General features: G+C 38.2%; 1 protein-coding gene across 6 annotated transcripts in view; it reads left to right on the forward strand.

The window, feature by feature from the left end:
- Window positions 1–21,159, forward strand: part of diaph2 (diaphanous-related formin 2) — a 370,474-nt gene that overhangs the window by 245,436 nt on the left and 103,879 nt on the right. For all 6 annotated transcript variants that reach the window (XM_069170528.1, XM_069170529.1, XM_069170533.1 and 3 more), the window contains one exon: window positions 17,901–18,025. In XM_069170528.1, the coding sequence (XP_069026629.1) occupies window positions 17,901–18,025 (125 nt within the window). The remainder of the gene's footprint in view (window positions 1–17,900; window positions 18,026–21,159) is intronic.

Raw genomic sequence — 21,159 nt, forward strand, 5'->3', positions numbered from 1 at the left:
GTGCATGTCATAGTTTAAATACAAAAAAAAACATATGCAAAAAGAGCTAACCAACACATATGCATTAATTTGATTTCAACTAAGAGTGAAAGAGAGGTATATCATACTACACCCCCAGTTGGCATTTAGTGGGGAGTATTACCTGTAAACTGTGAATTCATCCACACAATGGCACATATTTGATATTAATCTAATCAGTAAATTGTCATCACTGTGATGTTTCACTTAGTTTGTTCATGATCATTGTTGCGACCAACACAACTGAGGTAGCGAGCACATTACAAATGTATCTCCAACTTTTCTTTATACTGCAAGTGTTGGTGGATTTACAACCTTCTGCGCTTCATTTTCTACACAAAAAAGTTTGTGGAAGGTGGCTGATGTCTGCAGCATTATCAGGACCGCGTAATAAGGTACTGGCCTTAAAAAAAAAAGATACTCTGCATGGTATTATAATCCAAAGTCATGTTTAACATCATTGTTATCAATTATTTCCTTATTAATTAATTATTGACTCAAAATCTAAATAGGTACTTACAGAATATAGAGGAACAACTGGGGACTCATTTGACCTTTTCTTGCACAAATGACTCTTTGGAAATTTGCTAATGTTTATAACCATTTGCATGTTTTTGCTTTAATTTGATTTATGATGTGTTTTCTACAGGTGAAACGTACAGTATCTTAACACACTACTGCTCGTTTCTGTTTCTTCATTCGTGTATTTCCACTTATATATAGTTTTCAAAATTTGTATTTGTTATATACTACTGTGCCCATGATCAAAAAAAATGTGCCAATAACAATATGTGCATCAGTTTTATATTCAACCACAATTCAGGTGTCTTGCTATTGCTAGTTTTCCTCTTCCTTACCTTGACATGGCATACCAGCTGAGACTTGCTCTTTACCGAAAAGGTCTGTTTTTATTCCACTGACTGAAGCAGAGGTAAGGAGGGACAGAATCGATTGTTGCAGGCCAAATTGAACCTGTGTCGAGCTGCAGGCAGCCACGAGATAAAGCCTCTGACGCTGTCTGCTGTGTTTATCATCAGGTGGCCTTTTCTGTGTGCTATGCTGCGATTTTGATGTGTTAAGTCATAATAGGGGAGCCACCATTCTTTGGAGGGGCTGCCAATAAAATCGCAGACAGAGGGGATTATGTTTCATGTCAGCCCATTATTGTTTCCAGCTTCCCCTGTACACTTTCTTTTTACCTGGAGAGGCCTCAATTTTGCTGTTTTCTATCCTGCTCCAGTCCATTTTTCTTCATATCTAGATGCAAAGTTTTCCAAGCGATGCTCTTTAAATAGTTTAAAATTTAACTGTGGGCCCCCATTCGTCCACATAAGTCTCCCTGTCATTATATTGACCAGCTTGGTTTAAATGTTTGAAAACAGAATCATCTATTTACTCGCTTGACTTCATCATATGTACACAAACATACCCAAATAAACAGCATGTTTTATGCCTGCAGAACTACAGCCAGACGCTGCCATTCTTCGTTTGGACCAGTTTATGACGTGTTCTGCACAGTGTGACTGTCAGCTTAATACACCAATTTCCTCACATACAGTTGATATACTTAAGTCATCTGGAACAACTTTATACGCTGCAGCAAAATTGTTTTATTACGACTGAGTCTGTCCTCAGGAGGGATATTTTGCCTCTGTGCTCCTGTGATTGTAAAACCTTGAATATGCCCCAGTCTTTCCCAGCTTATTTGACCCTTGTTGTGGTCTTAAGAATATCTGTTCCATGAAAGCCTCCCCAACCAGCATCTGATATTGAGAGCCACCATCACATAGTGGATCATGCTCACCCTGTTTCACCAGTTATCTGGCATAATCATGGATGACCAGCTAAATACTGCCTGCCTCTTCCCAATGAAAGTTGGCGTTAGCCACGTAGCTAATCAGGCAAGCCATTACCATAAAATGAAAATGACTCAAGTCATTTTATAGGTACATTTAAAGCTTTCCTTTTTGCGTTAGACAATGATAATCTACTCTTTCCGCCTGTGAGCTCTAGTTTCTGAGCTGATTTAATCAAGTGCAGAATATAATCATGCCAGTGATTATCAAGCATCTAGAATAGATCCTCAGGAGGTCTTTAGATGCTGGTTATCTTTTGGCCCACTACACCAGTATAGACCACTCTCGTTGGTGGAATGTATGTATTCAGAAACAGTTTGACTTTTATGGAAATAAAGCAGCATTGACATTGGCTATCTCTGGCCAGACAATCCCCTGGTTGTCTGTCAGGTTTTATAAATTCCTCATGTTCCACTTTACCTTGAAGGGCTGACCACCTGCAGTCATCAATGGTGGAGAAATGGTACATATTTGTGAGTGCAGCTTTAAGAGTCTCTAGTAATAAGAGGATAATTGTCCCTTCTGTCCACATTTTCATATATAAAAAAGACTGAAACCTTTAATAATACGGTTCCCAACTCAGAGCCTTCAACTGAGGGTCTGTCAAGTATCATCATCCTCCTTATATGGTTTTATAAGGACTCAACCTAATAGCTGCCCAAATAGTGTGAAGAGAGGATCTTTTCACACATGAGTCTTCAGCATGAGCCCTTTTTGATTACAGAAGATCAAAGGAAGTCTAATTATATTTCAACTTTGACCATATTTGCTATTCACAGTTCAAATTAGATACCATTGCGACAAATTGTCTAAATGCAGTATATAACTGAGAAAGTCCACCTTAAAGCAGCCTCCAGAAGAACCTCTCTCCCGAGTAACTGGAATCATTTTGTAATAATGATTTCCCCAGGATATGTTTTACAGACATGTTCTTGGTACTTTGAAGGTTAAAATTTCATTTTCTTGGTGACCTATATTCATGGAGTAGTACTGTACATTCAGGGCAATAACAGCTTTCAGCAAAGCCTAAAGCTGTTGGTTATTGCAATAGGCTGACTGGCTGCAAGCTACAAACCCCCCTAAGTAATGGCTAAATGCACAATGTAGCTGCCTTGGGCTACAATATAGCAGCACAAACACCCCAGTACTGTATGTCTTTTGCAGTTCTAGGTCCCATGTGTTTTTAACTGTCTTTTGACACTTAGCACCTGGAATAGTCCACTCATAACTGCTCCTCTTAACAAATGCTTCTTGTTATTCCATTTTCTGGGATTGGTTAAAAAGACAAGAACAACAAAAGTGTTTTTAAAACATCCAAAGACATATATTAGTAGGAAGGAGACTGAGGTAAAACTATATCCATGTGTACCATGGTTGTGATTTATGAAAACACTGGGGCACCATCCACTGAGAAACAGTTTGGCTGTCAGAATTGTTTCATCATTAATGCTAAAAAAAAAAAGTTATTTGTGTGTGTGTGTGTAGCCTGGAACCTGTGCCATGAATTGAGATTAATGGGTTAGCCAGCACTGTCCTTAACTCAAGTTTCCTTGTATTACAAAGCTTGTTAACTTTAAGCGTGTTGGATCTGTTGCCTGCTGCCGAACACATTAACTTCAGTGGATCCAAATCTTCCGACATTGATAAGTAATGAAGAGCAATATTTTTTATTGCTCTTAAAAAAAAAATATATATATATATATATATATATATATATATCTATTACAGAGGTGTGGGTGTTTGAGGGTTCTGCACAGTATATTGGCTGTTCTTAGGACTAAGATCATATGGACATGGACCTCAGATGGCCTCATATGTCTGGAATCTGCCAGAGCCACTCTCCCTGCTTAGGGGTTAAGGTTTGCCATTTCCACATATTTTTCAGTTGTTCCTTCAACCCCTGGTACTTCTCAATCTTCACATCCTCCTTCCTGCTGCTACTGTCACCTGGGATTGCTGGGATTACTGCTTGTCAGTTTGAAACTGGAAGTCCCACCAGATTTTAGCTTTGCTGTTGTCAACCACTTTCAGTGGTGTGGACTTCAAAGCCATACTTGGCACAGATGTTCCTGTACCCTATCCCAGCCACTTGGTTTTGTCTCATGGTGTCTGATGCCCCAGCTTGCATCTTACACACTGCTACTATGTGCGACTACTTTAAGTAAATAACCAGGATGTGACGCCTATCGTTACATTATTGCACGAGGCCAAATTGAGTAGGTACACAGGGAACATAATGTCACACTCCCTCGTGTTTTGGTCATTTGTGTTGCGAGCACCTACTACATGCTACACTGTAAAAAGGTACATTTTTCCATGGATGTCTTCCGGTATGATTGTCGGCTTACGTGAATGGCTTGTGTAGTATAATTCGGCATTTCGGCAAAAGTTAATTCTGGTGAAAGTTCCCTTGCTTCATGCTGCTGCATTTCTTTTTTTCCAGCCCCCCCATGTTGTCCCCACTCCCGCAGCCTTAACGCACTACTGCCATTCAGATCAATGGGAGGACTGACATTTTTTCCTGCATCGCCTGATTTTTTGTGAGTGCAGCCCAACTCCGTCTGTTGGCCTTAGGAAGTTGTAGACTGCTGTGTGTCCTCTTCAATTCACATGGAGTCACCAGCTGCTTCTTTTCACTTATCAGTGAGATGTGGTAAATGGACTGCACTATTGTAGCTTAAGGGAAAACACACTTTAAATTTGCCTCTTATTCACACACCACTAAGACACCAATAATGGCTGGTCAGTTCTTTTGAGGACATACATCCCTCCGAATTCCTACGAAGCCCTAACCAACCCAACATTCAACCGCATCAGACATGCCTAGGCAGCCTCCAATCCAAATATCAACCAGGGCCAACCCTGCTTGACATTTGAGATTTAACAAGATCCCGTATTTTCAGGGTGGTATGGCCATAATGTTCCCACCCCTCTCTGTAAATTCACCCACATGAATTAGTAGATGTCACAAGAGCAGCATCAATACCATGGTCCCTCACTGGGTTACCGCGTACAGTCCTGCCCGTTGCACTTAGTAGAGCAACTTGCTAGTCTAGTGGCATGACATTTTGCTTTGATTTTCTCATTTGTTTCCCTTGCTTTATTTATATTTGTGTGTGTGCGCGCATGCATGCTTTACATTATAACCTTCATTGCTGGCGTGCTGTTTTTCATTTATTGATTAATGCTAGAGTCTGATTGTCTGATACTCCTGCAAAAGCCAATGGATTTTCTTCCGTTCAACTATATTGCTATGTGTCCTGGTCATGCCACATATATCACAGTCCTCGATCGCTCGCTCCCAATGCTATATTCAGCTACTCTGTATGGGGGAGGGGAGGGTAAAAACAAGAAAATCAGCCAGTTAATTCATCTCCTAGCTCGAAAGTCTCATTACCCTGCTGATGAGTTTAAGGATTGCCTGAGGTGGAAAGGGGTTGTGTTTATGGCTTGACAATCGTGCGTACCGAGTCCCATCTCATGTGGATAGAAAACAAAAGACATGTCAACGTTCAAGCCAAATGAATACTGAACACATCCCTGCTTAAATACTTCATGATTGTACACTTAATTCAAACATGTGTTCCTAAAGGGATGCTATGTCCTCTTTATATGGTGGCTGCTAAATGAAGACAGATGTGGTCGGTGGAGGAATTGATCTGACCTTTCTCACCACGTAAGGGATATGAATCTCTCCACATCTACTTTATTAGCGTGATATAGGGACACAGGGAATCCTAATTTAGGCAGTTACATGTGGGTCATCGCGCAACCACAAGTAGAAGTAGAACAAGTATATATAACTAAACTATCTAGGCATCTATTTTAACAAGCAGTTAAGACATATACTGCACATGTTTTGACATTACTAAAAGCTGTTTTGAGAGTATAAATATATTAAAGATGAGTTAAGGAGCTAATGTGAAAATTGTGCACTTCAATATATTCACATCTTGGCATATTTTTCCATGGGTTAAGCGCCAAGCAGACAGCAAAGCGTTGCTGAGTTTGATTCACAAGATCACACGTTGACTAGTGTTCATTGGAGGCTGCTTGGTCATGTCTAGTAACTGTAAACAATAGGTCATAAGAAACTACTCAAAATGTGGCCTTTGACACAGAAAACATCACATTTCCAAACAGAGTCTCAATGCAAGTGTTGCTGTGACAAAACGGCTGTCAAAGCGCTGACATGCTGACTCATGAACTATGTGAAAAGTGGCACAAACCCTCAATGAAAAATAAGTATTAAATATCATTATTTTGGTATAAATTGGTAGTATTTGTAAGAACAAATATTTAGTATAAATTATTTCAATTACAAGACAAATGTGCACTTATAGTTGGGTCAGTGTGTTTGTGATCTAAAACCCTCATGTATTAGTTGCAAAGGTTAGGTTAAACACCATCCCTCAAACTCTGCTGCATTTAGATTGAAGACTGTACTTCTAACTGAATAATTCAAAATGTGTTCCTGCTGCCACTGCCAAATACCTTGTACCTAGCTCCACATCTTGTAGTCAGTTAGCCACTTTAATACATTCAGTTACTTTCCACTGCTCTGCTTCTGTTGTTAAGGAAACACCATAACCAGTCATCTGCACTGACAGATAAAACCAGTATGCTGAGGGAATGTGACCTACCATCTGACAGATGCCTTTTCAGTATGACTGCTCAGCTTAAAGCCAATCAAGAAGACCCTGGCTGTCTTTTCTCCTCCAGTGAATACATAATTTCCATCTAAATCTCATCAATAATCAGGGATGGCAATGGCAGCAATTGGCATGATTACCAGACTTCTCGGTGCAATAATATTCTTAGAGAATGTAAACGATTGATGTCTCCGTGGATCTGTGGTGTAAATCAAAAACAGAGTGATTAAGGGAAAACACTTCTTGAACCACTGGTATCCTGCGTTGTCGGGTCCACTGGGGGCCATGACAAGAAAATTATTTTCAGCAAACTGGCCTGACATTTTTAATTTTCCTTTAAATCTAAGCTAGAACCAAAAGTTATGAAAAAAACAGGAAAACTAACAAAGCTTTAATTTACTTTATGTTGATGTTTAAAATATGAAGACATTTCCCCTCGGGGATTAATAAAGTGTATAAAATTAAAAAAAAAAAAAAAAAATTATATATATATATATATATATATATATATCAGCAATATGGTAATGTAGCTTTTATAGCATTAATTATCAGTTATGGAAGACATTAATTTGACTTTTCTTCACTTATTCACGTGACATTTGTCCTAGCGTAGCGACTTAGTTTTGTTCTGAAGCTTGTCTCTGTCTGATTGTTTAAAAAAAATGTTTACTAGCACCTCTTCAGCTCAGAAATGAACGCTTTATATTTGCTTGTTTAAACAGTACAAAAAAGACATCTGTATGTGTAGAAATTGTTTAGCACATAACGACCCCTAAGAAATACAACTTTTTAATTTTTTTTATTTTAATTGATTAAATAAACAAGTCATCACATGTTAATTTGTAAGTTTTAGAGCGACTGACAGAAAAATAGTTTTCAACTCTGCAAAGAACCAGTTTTCTGATAATGAATGGGCAAATGTATGCATAATATTGATTTTCTCATCTAAATCTTTGTGAATTTATAATGTATTTATACTTATACTTTTTATAATTTGAATTGAATTTATAAACACATTTCCCAAATTGTTCTCTTCCTGCAGTTGTCGTATTTGTTAAACATGAGACTATCTGCAGACCAAAAGCAAAACAAAATCCCTTCCAAAAAAGGCAAAAAGGAAGCAAGATGTTTTCTGTGACAAATTCTGAGTAATAATCTATGTTATGTTTTTTCTGGGCAAAGGCAACAGTATTAAGTAGTTGAGGCTGTCAATTTTATTTGAATCATGTGGTGATTGAAGGAACAGATATCTCTACATTGCTTCATCGACAAAAAGAACAAACACAGAACTTGAGTCATCACCCACCCTCACACTCTTCCCATGAGTCATACACCACAGCACATGTGCAGACGGTTAAGCATTAGGAAATCTAATTTCTGAAATATGCTCAGTGGTCAAAGTGATAACAGACACATATTTGAACAAAGGAAATACACATCATTTTTGGTAATTGAAAAATATGTCTGTGCAGGGTCAATGACATTAGTTTAAGGTAGAACGAATCCTCATAAGGACCTTTTAAAAAAATATATATATAAATCATCTAGTGCATAAATACTGAATTTGAATGTTAGCCTTGTAGATTAATATTTTATTATTTATTGTCATTAATGGGACTCTATTTTACTAAAATTCTAAGTCACTAGTTTCAGTCAGTGAATACATATTTTTCAGACGCCCACACTGTATTCACAGTCATAAGCATTGCCACATCTTATATTCCTCATCACAAGAACAATATTGCTCAACAAAACATAACTGTTGATTTAGCTGAAACAGGCCATTTTTTTATCTATCAAGTAACTTTCTTTAGGAACTATAAAGAAAAGAGTCAAACTTGGCTGCTTTCTCAAAAAAAAAATATATATATATATATATATCAATTAACTATAGTAAGGTTTGTGTAAATATGCCTATATAAAGAGTTTCCTGTCTGGCAACAATATATCTCACAGAGGGAGCTCTTGCGCTACAAATGGGAACATATGAGAGAGCCAGACAACAGAAGGGGAAAGAGAGAGTAAAGACGAGAACTAAGAGTGACTAAGATACAGGATGAGGGAGAGACGGGGGAAACAAAGCAAGATGTTTTGGAGGTGAATGTGTAACAGAGCAAAACTGAAAACGATGAAGACTTTTGGAGACAATTAAGCAACCCACTCAACTTAATTTACTCCCAGGCAACTGACCTTGATACCGCTGTAATGAAAACCCACCATTAGTGCCCAATGGAGTTTGCTTAAAAAGTGTCCTTTTTTCAGAAAGCATGTGCTTAAGAATACCAAATAATTATGACAAAACTAAAAGTTAAAGTAGTAGTAAATCGGAATGTATTATATACCAAGTTGTGCGTCTAATGTAAGACATAAATATTTGCTTCATGGTGAGTTGAGTCTAAAATACAGGCTTGAAACGACCATCAGAGTTCAAGTAACTCCCACCTCTTCCTCTGTGGCGAAGTATAACTAAATGGAATCAGGGTTACTACAAATCACTGTGTCATTACTATTGCTAGAGGTCTTTTGCACTGCTTGTGGTCGAACCATACCATTTTTGTGTTAATAAGTTGTACTTTTCTGGCCTCCATGGTCAATGCCATGTCAGGATGGATTAAGGGTGAATATTTCTTGGTGAAAAATGCTATCAAAAGAGTTCACTCAACCCACAGAAACTTTTCACTCAACTCTCTGTTTAGCTTTTTTCAGCAGGTTGTTTTGATTTTCATTTCCCAAATTTTCATCAAACTTGTTTTTGAACAGCGGCAGACACCTCCAGACTACTCTCAAATGAAAATTTATAAATATCACCTTTAGATAATATGCTCTTTAGACTAGCGCAAGGTGATATTGTTCCAAATCTCAAATTATAATCTGATGAATGTAGAAATGTTTATATTGATCCTATGAAGCACACCTAACACTGCACTTAACAAAAAACATATTTGTGCATGATATATTATGTATATAGAATGTATAAGAAAACAGCATATGTTTTTATTTTTGTTTCTTTTCATATGAAGCATGTTCTTCACTACTTATTTAGGACTACACTCTAAGAACATCGTTAACCCTCTCGTATTCAGCTATGATTACAGAATTGAGACAGTGTTTGACATATAAATACAGTTGCTGATGGCAAAGATGTTTGCATTCAAATTGTTCAGAGCAAGCATACTTAACAGGTATGTTCTGAAGCAGAAAGCAAAAGCATGTTAGATTACATTGGTCATGTTGCACAATGTTTCTGTGAGGCAGAATTGCTCTGTGTGATTGCTTAGATACATATATCTGTGTGTGTGTGTGTGTGTGTGTGTGTGTGTGTGTGTGTGTGTGTGTGTGTGTGTGTGTGTGTGTGTGTGGACATGCACGCACACCCTAAGGTTTACACCCTGGTAATGGCTGCTTGCAGCTGCTGCATATTAATTGATGTTCTTATACTTAATCTTTAAATATTTAAAAGCAGCGTTTTTGTGTTTGCTTCATATAATATATATATATATATATATATATATATATATATATATATATATATATATATATATATATATATATATATATATATATATATACTTGTTTTGCAGTGGTAGATTTAAAGGCAGTTTGTCCTAGAGAGTCACCACGTAAAAATGTGATTGATCCATTTCCCTGCCCTGCATTTTGCAGGTCTCAGGCCAGTCAATAAGTGAAGTGAGGTTTTGGGTTTCTTGGATCTAGAAATGTCAAGTAAAGTGTGTCCCTCAGAGGTGTCGGGTGAAATAGCCTCGGCTATGTAATAAGGTGCAACTTTGAAGTTGTGAATGAGGTTAGAGACACGAGTCAACCTCTACAGGCTATTATGACCGCCACACCCCCAAAACGCTGGGCATCTTTACTGTCTTCTACACTCACACAAGTCATGTCTTTCCCCAGCCTCCACAATCTCTGTGTCTCTAAATGCAGTCTGGTTTCAAGTACCTGATGGGATGTATTTTCATATAGGTGCAAAGCTGGTGCAATCGCAGATTGAAGTGCATTTGCTTTTTGGTATCGCACAAGGGGCTTTTTTTCACACTTGCCCTGAGTTGTGGTTCAACATATCACTGGCTGCGCCGAGATGGGTGAACGGTGTAACAAGGGGTGTGTCGGTAAAGATGCACTGGTGCATTGCAATTTTGGTGAGTCTTGAGATGACATTGCACTTGTGTGCAGCGCAGACGACAGAAGGCTGTTTTCGTGGCTTCCGTGGGTAAGAGTGTACGTGAACAGACCTGTCTAAAAAGTGTTTGGTGGATGTCCTATGCACTCACTTCCACTTACATAAACAATTAAAAGAAGATTTTTTTTTTTTAATTTTTAATTTTTTTTTAATGCAACCTTCCGACCTTCAGTCAATCTAACAACGAATTCAGCTGACTTTTGTCTATTGAATTAAATGTGAATCAGGCAGTTGCGTACTACACGATGCAGAGGCCAGTCTCAGCTATAAAATATATGTCAATTCAGATAAATGCTTTGCAATAAGTTAAGCATAAAGGGGAAACAATTCCTAAGCCTTTCCACCTACTCATCTGGTTTAGTAATCTAGCCCGCCATGCAAGGCCACAGAGTGTGAAACTGTTCCATTTACACATGAAAAGATGGCAGCTTAGACCATTTCATTAATGATTGGAAAGTAAATTAGCCACACTCAAAACTCCTGATGCAATTATTTTATCAACATCACAACATCAGTGACCTTTTGATTATGTTGCTTTTCATCAGTAAGGTTGATACATGAATTGGTGGAAGTATGAATTGAGTATGCGTAATTATTTTACACCTACATGCGCTCCCACTTGGAACTTAGACCTGGATTCACAAACATTTAGCAATTATTTTTTTATTGTCATTATTTTGAAATTATGTCTGTTTTGACTTTTCCAGTTGAAGTTGGGAGATTGTGTATGCATTTTGATCAGACATTTAGGCACTTGGCAATCATTATTATTTTTTTTTATTTTTTTTTTATTTTTTTTTATTTTTTTTTTTTTTAATGAAATAGTTCTTGCAGCATGTGTGGCTTTTACTACTTTGCATCCGTTGATTTAGCTTGATGAGTACAGAGCTGAGATTTTACTCAAAAATATCCTCCAGTTTAGCCATTTAGTTCACACAACAGCTCACTCATTTGAAAAAAATCCAGCCATTGGTACAAACACGCAAGAGACAACACACACCTGGCTCCTCAGTCTATGGCTACTCATCTCACACTAGTTTCCTCGGTCTACCGTTTCTAAAAAAAAATGATGCACCACAACCATCCAGTTGTATACTCCTACCTCATAATTTTCTGTTGTTTGCTTGACACTAGAAATATATCATAACAATATCACAGAAAAATATAGTATGTCTTGGCAAACAGAAATGACCATCTTCAGGTAAGTGCATGACAACCATTCAGGTGGTTGGTTGTCGGGAAGGAGGAGGTAAACTATTGTGCCCCTGTGAATTGAGGTGTTTTTTTTTTTCTTTTTTTTTCTTGCCTGCAGTAGGCAGAGACTCACATATAGCACGAGCCCATCACCCTGACTGATTTCCTCAGCACTTCCCGGGGAATTGTCATCACCCCAGGTCAATGTCTAAACTTTCCCATGCATCAAAATATATTGTAATTGACTCCATTTGTAATTCCTCCAGAGATCTGGCACCGGGCTACAGCTTTGATGGCTGCCAAAAGCAATAAAGTCTCACAGACCTGACCCCCATTGTAAACAAGCCCACTTTCTAGAGTGTGAGGTACAGTAAAGTCTGCATGGGTTTTCTTTTTGGTTGTCTGGCCATATTTTTGCTCTTTGGCTCCAGCTCATACTTTCATTGAGATGCTGTAATTTAAAAATTATGTAGTTCTCATGACATTTTTTATTCTTCTCAGGTTAATGCTTTAGTGCTCCCCTCTTTTCCATTATAGATCCTGTCGTTTTAGATTATTGGATGACCTGATGTTGCAAAAAAGAGGCTTTTTTTCTAACATATTTTTATAGATACATTATGAATATGCTTCAATGCAGTGTACTGCAACTGTAATAATTAATATTCTAGTAATAAATATAGTAAAATTTGTATGTGCTATAAGTAAAACATGTATATTGATGTTTAAAATCATATGACAGTTGTATCTCAAATTGTCTATCAGTGTGGTGTTTAGTTGTACACATTATATTAATATTTTTCACTTGAAGTTTTCGCATATCACAAAATATTCTCTCCGTAATATTAATTGTATTGATGTATAGATAAGACTGTGGTTTGTGATCGTTGCTGCAGTAGGGATTTGCAGATTAACCATTACACATTTTAACCTTATGGTTGTCCTTCAGGGGGTCATCAGTTCTAACCAGACAAACAAACAAATCCTTCATTATGGTAACAGTTATGTCACATGAAGGGTTTAAGGAAAATGCAAATTAAAACAGGAAATAGAGCAAAAGCAAAAAGGATTTACCCTTTTATGTGCATGCAATTACTGCAATATTGATGGGAAATTACAACTGTGATTGTTTGTGCATAGTGTGGGTTTTTGTCCTCTAAGTAAAATGAATTGCATTGTCTACCAATGAGGTTCTGTTTTCTAGTATGATGTACTAGATTTATTTTATCTACAAGTGTGTAATTATGGTGGATTCAACATTAACTTGGGCTTTTAAATATTTACAAATTGATAAATAAGTTAAACTAGTAACAGAAACAAACCTTTTTTCTTAACAGAGCACAAAAAAAGGAAATCAAGGGTAGAATTTGCTTGTGGCCTGATAACTAGAAACTGTGCCATAATGTTTACAGTTAATACTGTGCCACGAGGTTTCCTCATAAACAACTCCTTTGTCCGTTAAATGTCCTCGTTTGCCTCTTCCTCCCGCCCGCTGTTTTTTTTTTTTTTTTTTTGTTAACATCACCTGATCCAAGGTAATCACAATATGACTGCTTTGTCACAGCAACAATATCACTTTCACTGTTGCGACTTGAGCTGCTTTGATTCCTCCTGAAAGGGGAACACATAGAGTTGTGTTTATCCTCTTGTCTCTTTCCTCTGCTGTACTGTAGTCTGCCTCCAACGTCATCTCTTCACTTTCAGGTGTCACCGACAGCTAAAAAAAAAAAAAAGATAGAGCGTGACTTTTTTAAGGAAAACAATATTGTTTTAAAATGTGTGGGGTATTTAATATTACTTTAATTTGTACCAAAAAAATGCTAATGAAGACATAAGATCCATCATTGTCTTGGTATTATTGTGGTAATCAATAACCAATTTTACCCTGATGTGATGAACATGCCCTTCAGCTGACATTATGCGTATCTGGTCAGGTGTAGAGTTCCCTGAAGGTCGTCCTCACTTTACATCTTGTGCTGTACATGCAAAGAGGTTGGGAAAGGAGGCATGAGGTGGAAATAATGAGGGGAGCAATACTTCTCATAGGGTTCTTCAAGGTTTTAACATCCAGGATCTCAAGAGCTTGGACGACCTTTTACACTGTAAGTGCTGACCTTATTATGGTCACACCCCTCTCAGCCAAACATATTTAATTTATCTGTAAATAAATAATATATATTGGAAAAAAACAATCAATGGATGTATTCAACTGATGCTGATACAAATGATCTGCCTATAAGGTTTTCTTGTTCCTTTATTGGGTCAGTGACAACACTTAAGATATAAAAGATTGTTGACAATAAATCATGTAGTCTCTGTCCCAGTAAAGCAAACTGAAATAAATGTAGGTATTTCATCCATTTCCCAGTGATGAATCTTTGTCCCAATGACAGAAGCAGTTGACCTTGTCCTGAGTTACCCACATTCCTGAAACATTAATGCCCCGTTTTAAAGCTTATGTGGGTGTCAAACTGTTAAATGGTACACTAAACAATGTTCAGTATCTGAACGTCCTACTAATTATGTTTTACAAACTGTACACATTTTAATAAAATGACATCATTTTGAAACATGATTTCTAAAATAGTTTAGACATAGTAGGCATATTTCTACTATCTGTTTATTCATCTCTTCTGTGTTTTGTCTGTCTGGCTTCCATTGTCACTCACAAACATACACTTACTTTGTTCTAAGGTGACAAATGCATTTATGAATGACCTTCTCTTTTGGTTTTATGGTGCATTTGTGTTTGTTTTCACAAGTGGGTAGATTATTTAAGACTTGATCTTTTATGCTACGTTGGCAGCAACGTTCAAAATGAATCTCAATTCCATTTGTAACCTTTGGTGGCATTGCAAGAGCACTGGCTGAAAGATTGGTGTTATTTGTCTATAAATCAGAATGAAAATTGCCCCCTTTTACAAATTACTGAATAGTGGGTTGACATATTCACATTATAGCGCTTGATTTGGTATTGAGAGCTACACAGTATTTTTTGTTTTGTTTTATCCCCTGGCAGTTTATTTGAAGGAAACAGACATGACATATTAATGACTTATGTTCCGTCTGTCTTCTGTTCTTGGGAATGAGTGGTGCTGTCAATGACCAGTATTACTGAGCTCATATCAATAAATTATGTTGACCACACTTTTTTAGTTTTTATTTCCACAAGTTAGTCCTGTCTTTCAGATGGCTTTTGTGTTTCCTGAACTCTCTCTTGTCCCCCATACGTCACTCCACCCCTGCAGTTATTTATCTTGTTTGATAATAAAGATACTAGCAGGTCTTCCTTGCAGCCATTTCTGGAATATGCAACCCCCTCTGTTTCTCTGCTGATCCACTTAGAATGCGTTTTTAGTAGATGCCGTGTGTTGCTTTGTTTTGTCGCCTGAAAATAGCAGCGTTGTTTTTGTGGTAATTTTACTAATGATATCCCTCAAAAAATTGGAGCTGGATTCTGTAGACACTAGCATATCAGAGCAAAGAAGGGTAGTAGTATTAGTATATATGCATATACTAAAAAATTATTTTGTTCAGTGTGAAAACTGAAACAACAAATATGCTTCAGCTGCTGTGTTTACTGTATGTGTGTCTGTTTCTCTGAACAATATTCGGTAGTCCCATGGCATCACTCTGATCCTGTCAACAGCAATCCCTGAAACACCATTGCAGTTTTCTTGAGCCACTATTTCGTGGGCACTGTGGTTACTATAATCAGTGTTTAAGCCAAATGATTACCCAATAATATCACTCAAACCTCAAGCAACTTTCATAAACCACAATAAGTGACAGAGACCTTCCCATGGCTCGATGGGACTGTATTTGTTTCTTCGCTTGCATCACTGTCCACCTTCCTCACTGTTCACTTTCCTTTTTCACCATTAGTGAGGCTGAGATCACAGTGACAAGAGCATGTGGATCTCAGTGGCGCTATCAGTGGAGAAACAGGCTATGTGATAGTTTGGTTTTCTCACTGTCATTCCCAGGAGGCAGTTCGGTGAGAATTGAGGAGGCGGGATGGTGGATCTCCCAGTCTGTTTACCCAGCGAGTAGTCTGAAAAGTCTAATAATGACAGTGACCTCACCCCTCACTCTTATTGTATTGCCTCGAGGCTCATCACAACAGGCAGTTTGTGTGCATCTATGAGGGTGTGTGCGCACGTGTGTTCTAGTGGGAATGCACATAAATACCTTTGTATTTGTGTTGGATGTTTGAGTGTACGGGGAGTGCATGTGATCCACAATATCTCCGCCCAATCTTATTGTCTGAAAATGAGACAAAGAGCAAACTGAGGCTGTGGAACTAATCTAAAGCAAGACAAGGTTAACCCTCATGTCACTGAGGCCACATTTGATGACAGCTTGTCTATTACCCCGCTTCTCACATGTACCACTTCAGTTACTGTGAAGTGGATGGACTAACCTTGCACATGTCGATGCGGTGTAGGTTAAATAATACATTTTGTCCAGGGCTCTCCTTATTGGTGCCTTTTTTTTGGTATTTAATCCGTGTTTGAAACAAATCCTAATGACTAGCTGCAAAGTAAAATGGCTTATTAATTGTTGTGAGTGCATGATACAAATTCCTGTCCTGTTAAAAGTCAGACATTCATTATCTGTTCAGTTAGTCTAATTCAATCGACACCAGTGATTTCAAGTAAAGCACAGTCAACCATAACTACTAGATATCGGTGGACTACATCACTCATTCAGCAAAGCATGTTTAGTGCTTTGTTTGTCTGTTCACGTCTGTCAGGTCGGTTGTTGTCTGATTGCCTCGATCCGTCTGTTTGTCTTAAACCAACCAAGGTTGGACTTGGATGAAATTTGCTCTGCACGTTAACACCCTCAAGAGGAAGAATCTTAGAGGTTTATCGTGACCCCGTAACCTTTACCGCTGTATAAGTCCAACCAGTGAGTTTCAAATGAATGTTGTTCCTGACTCACACGGCCTCAAAGGGGAAGATAAACCTACTTATTTTGATGACCTCATGACCTTTCACCTTGCTTTTCGTTTATGTTCGTCATACCGACCACCTAATTGAGTTTGAAATGCTGCCTGTTCAAATACATTTGTGGTTTGGAGTCAGTGTGCAGGCATCAGTCATTTAATATTTCACCTAGCTTTACCATTAGCCCAAATTACTCCTTTTCTCAGTACACAACGATGTTGGCTTTGAAAATACAGAATTAAGAAAGACGTGGCCTGAGTGCTTTCTTGTTTTTGTTCTCTTTCTGTCTTTTATCTATTTGTGCCTCAAAGCCCAAAGGCTTCAGCTGTACAAAATCAAGTGGGCTTCATACTAAAATCAGCCAACATTTCAGAGAAGGAATGAAGCCTTTGAAAATATAGAAAATGTATATCTATAATTCAAATGTTAATGACATGAAAATGTATCTTTAAAGAAATCAAGGTACATGTTTTGGCTGCTAACTTTTTGCATAGCTTATTTTAATGTTTTTTTTTTTTTATCTTTTCTGAGAGGGAAACTTTGAAGCGTTATGTACGTTTATGTGTGTATGAAGGAGATTGTGTGTGTGTGTGTGTTTGTGTGTCAATAAGACTAAACCCTAAACATGGTACTTCATCCATGCTCCTGTCCCGTCCCATCCCTTAAGACCCTGCTTGCTGTTTGAAGTCTCTACTTGAAAGGCCTGATCTGAATACTGTGGATTCCACAGCAACTCTGCTAACAGTGATTACAGACTGATTAATGAGCCACAGCAGACACACACATACTGTATACACACATTCAATCATGCTTGCCTTCTAGGCCAGACACAAATGGATTTTGCAGAAGTCAGTAAGTCCCAACATGCAAGGTCTCACTCGTTCATCGCTGGTTTTTTTTATTTTTATTTTTAAGTTTTTAGGGATCTGCGTTTGTTTGTTTATTAATGGATAATTACTTGTTTCTAATCTCAGATGGAGTCTGTTTATACTTAATCAATGTATAATGTGTATTTTTTGTTGTCCTTTTTCAACAGTGTCTGCTGAGATCTTAAAGAGCAGTTTGACCAACATGGAACGTCATATTCAGAGGCTCGAGAACGGGATTGAAAACTTCCCCAAAAAAGAAGACCAACAAGATAAGTTTGTGGAAAAGATGTCTATATCCTTTTTATTGTGGCCATTTCAGCACCGCGCACAGATTCATGCTTCCATTTTTACTCTTCAACGACATATGCATCGAAGCACATTAGGACATTATTTGTCCTACTTTGTCTACAGCAGTGGCAAAGGTTTGTGCTGTTTGTGTTCTGCCTGGCAGTGGAAAGCAGTTTAAGTCACTTGGTGTGATAGGTGGCACCCTGGGGAACTTAGGGAATGGATCTGGCTGCCTTGCTGTGAGATGTTGATCAGATCTCCCTCTTCACTCCTCCCTGGGTCCCAAGAGTGAAATCATGCCCGTGGCTATTTTTACTGCACTCTGCCACTGTTGCCTGTCCCCTGGGGGACTCTAATAGGGGCTCTAGCCCCTCACACCAACTTATCACCCATTTCTGATTTCATCTCCTGCCCGGCCACAAGCCTCTCCACACAACTATACGTGCACTATCTTTTCTCATGGCACCTCTCCTGTTTTGATAACAGAGTGTTTCACTTAAACCCAAGCATCTCTGCTCCCAAATTGAATTAGCCGTGTCTGTGCACTTTCTTGAATGCCCGTCCTGAGAGGAAAGGTCCTCACTGGATAGGTTTGATCAATGGTGAAAATCAAGGCTGTTGTCAATACCCTTAGGCGAGGGTGCCTTACATGGGGGAAAAAAATATATATAACAACAACAATGAAGAACTCAGCATGATCTCCTTTGTTTGTCTCACATTATTAAGAAAGGAATACTCCAGAGTAGTTTAAAGTGAGTAGGTGTCTCCATATGCTAGGTGTTCACACAAAAGGCAGCATTTAACCTGATATTTGCTTCCTTTTAATTCAGATTTATTATGGCTGAGTTTGCACATCGGGTGTTAGAGGAGTAATAGCTTCCTAACACATTAACAATCTGCTCCCAGTCAAAGAAGGGCATATAAATTTGTATAATTAAAAAAAACTGTAGCAAAGACCTCCCTGGTGGCAGCTCGGAAGCAGAGCAGGCAGGCAAGAAAACTGCTCTGCCCCCCAATGTCAGTATTGATTCCCAGGCTCCTTCGAGAACTAGATGCTTGAGTGAGAGGAAATGGAGAAGTGTAGATATACTGCAGTATGGCTCTCGCTCGCTGTCTGGAGTTCCTCCCCAGAGAGTGGCAGAGAGAAGCCGGCTGGCCATGACCTGAAACACCCCACTTCCTTCTGTCTCCCCATCTCACCTGATCGGGTTTTAGTGCCAGGAAGGAGGCTTAGTAGGATTTGATAAGATCTATTCTGGCTTTTGCCTTATTTAAAGTAGGCACCAGCAGGGAAGCACCGTCTAGTATGTGTCGTTCATTATCCTTGTGTGTTGTTGTGCTCCATTTTTCATAATGGTTAATGGTACAGTAGTTTCCTTCCCCTTGTTGTATACATATTTTTTGAGATGCTGACATATTGAAGCACAAGGATGTGTCAAATAGTGCTTGTTTATTCTCTTAGTAAGCTCCCTGGAGTGTTTGATCTGTATTTCATCTCCAGTGTATAATAAAATGATGGAATTAACAATAATGTAATTGTAACAGCAAGGTGTCAGGACAATTGTACTACCCTACTTCTATGTGGTCGTAGGTTGTGTATTTGGTGCTGTTTTTTTTTTTTTTGCCATGTTGTAGAAAAATTGTCGTTTCTCACTGTGTTCATTTGCTTTGATGTTCATTGTACAGTTCATAAAACTAGTAGTATACAATCACATTTGCTCAATGAATGCAGAGCATTAGGGTGGTTTGGGTTTGTTTGTTCCATTAGGAGGTTTGTGTATCTATGTCTTCATTTAGCCCAGAGATTTGTCACCCGGGACAATTTGTTTTTAACCCCTTTAAACCTTCTAAGATATCAGATGTTGGGCTTCTTTTTTTTTTCTTTTTTTTTTGACAGCGAGTATGGTGATGGAATGAAAACACATACACGTGGAGCAAACAGAGAGATTAAGGGATAGAATGTGGAGACTGCTTGATTTGCTGAGGTTTTTAGTACCAGTGTTTGCAATGAGCTTAGGTAGCACTCTAATCTGTGTTGCACAGCTAAGTGTTGGAACAATGACAGTGTGAAATACACTGCTGTATATTTTGGGTTGACATTTCCTTTGGTACACATAAGATAGCAGAGTCAAGGCAAACATAGCTTTTTAAACTTTATCCTGGGATTAAAAAAAGGATGTTGGTTCATTGAAGCATGACAGATGGAAGAACAACAACAGCTAAAAGTCATGCATTTGATGCTTGAGCAACCCTGAAAAAGTTAAGTGAAGCTCTGTTGTCTTGACTGTTGGGCACTGTGATGAATGAGTCAGTCTGTGTGTGTGTGTGTGTGTGTGTGTGTGTGTGTGTGTGTGTGTGTGTGTGTGTCTGTGTGTGTGTGTGTCTGTGTTAGCAAGAGAAGCAGAGGGGGGTGGGGGGGTAATTTACAGTGCATGTGTAGGTGCCTCTGTTTCAGTTTGACTCCTGTCAGTTTTTGCTGAGATTAATTTCAGCAGGCCTTGGTCACTGCAAGGTATTTTAAATGCAATATGTGCCCCAAAGCAGCATAGTTTTAATTAAGCCTTCAACAATAAATTATGTTTTGTTTTTTTGTTCACATTTATTTTCACCACGCATGATTAGTGTTCCTAATTTGTTATCGGCTTCAGAAATTTTAGATAAATTTCGGATACAAACAGTTGAGAATTTTCCATTTCAATCAGTCATTGATTGTTTCAATTTTAGAGGTAATTATTGCATTTAACAATGTGGCAAAGAAAGAAAGAAAGAAAGAAAGAAAGAAAGAAAGAAAGAAAGAAAGAAAGAAAGAAAGAAAGAAAGAAAGAAAGAAAGAAAGAAAGAAAGAAAGAAAGAAAGAAAAAATATAGAAGAGGAAAGAAGAGCTTAGTGGAATCACTTCATTTGGCTTTATTGATACATTTTTCTCTTTCCATTACTGTAATGTATGCAAATGACTGAATGGGGTGTTTGTTCAGCAGTTTAGTGATCTCTATCTGTCAGAAGTAATGGGGGCCCACAAAGGCTGTAGAGTTGAGGAACAAGCCCCCAGAGAGCCCTATTTCACCAGAGAGGCTATTGCTATCACGTACACACATGCACACAGACACGCACTTACAGGCACACACGAGCATTTGCTGC

This window comes from Embiotoca jacksoni, unplaced genomic scaffold (genome assembly GCF_022577435.1).
Source record: "Embiotoca jacksoni isolate LCO1_2020_lvr unplaced genomic scaffold, fEmbJac1.0.p SCAF_5, whole genome shotgun sequence".
NCBI classification, from domain to species: domain Eukaryota; kingdom Metazoa; phylum Chordata; class Actinopteri; family Embiotocidae; genus Embiotoca; species Embiotoca jacksoni.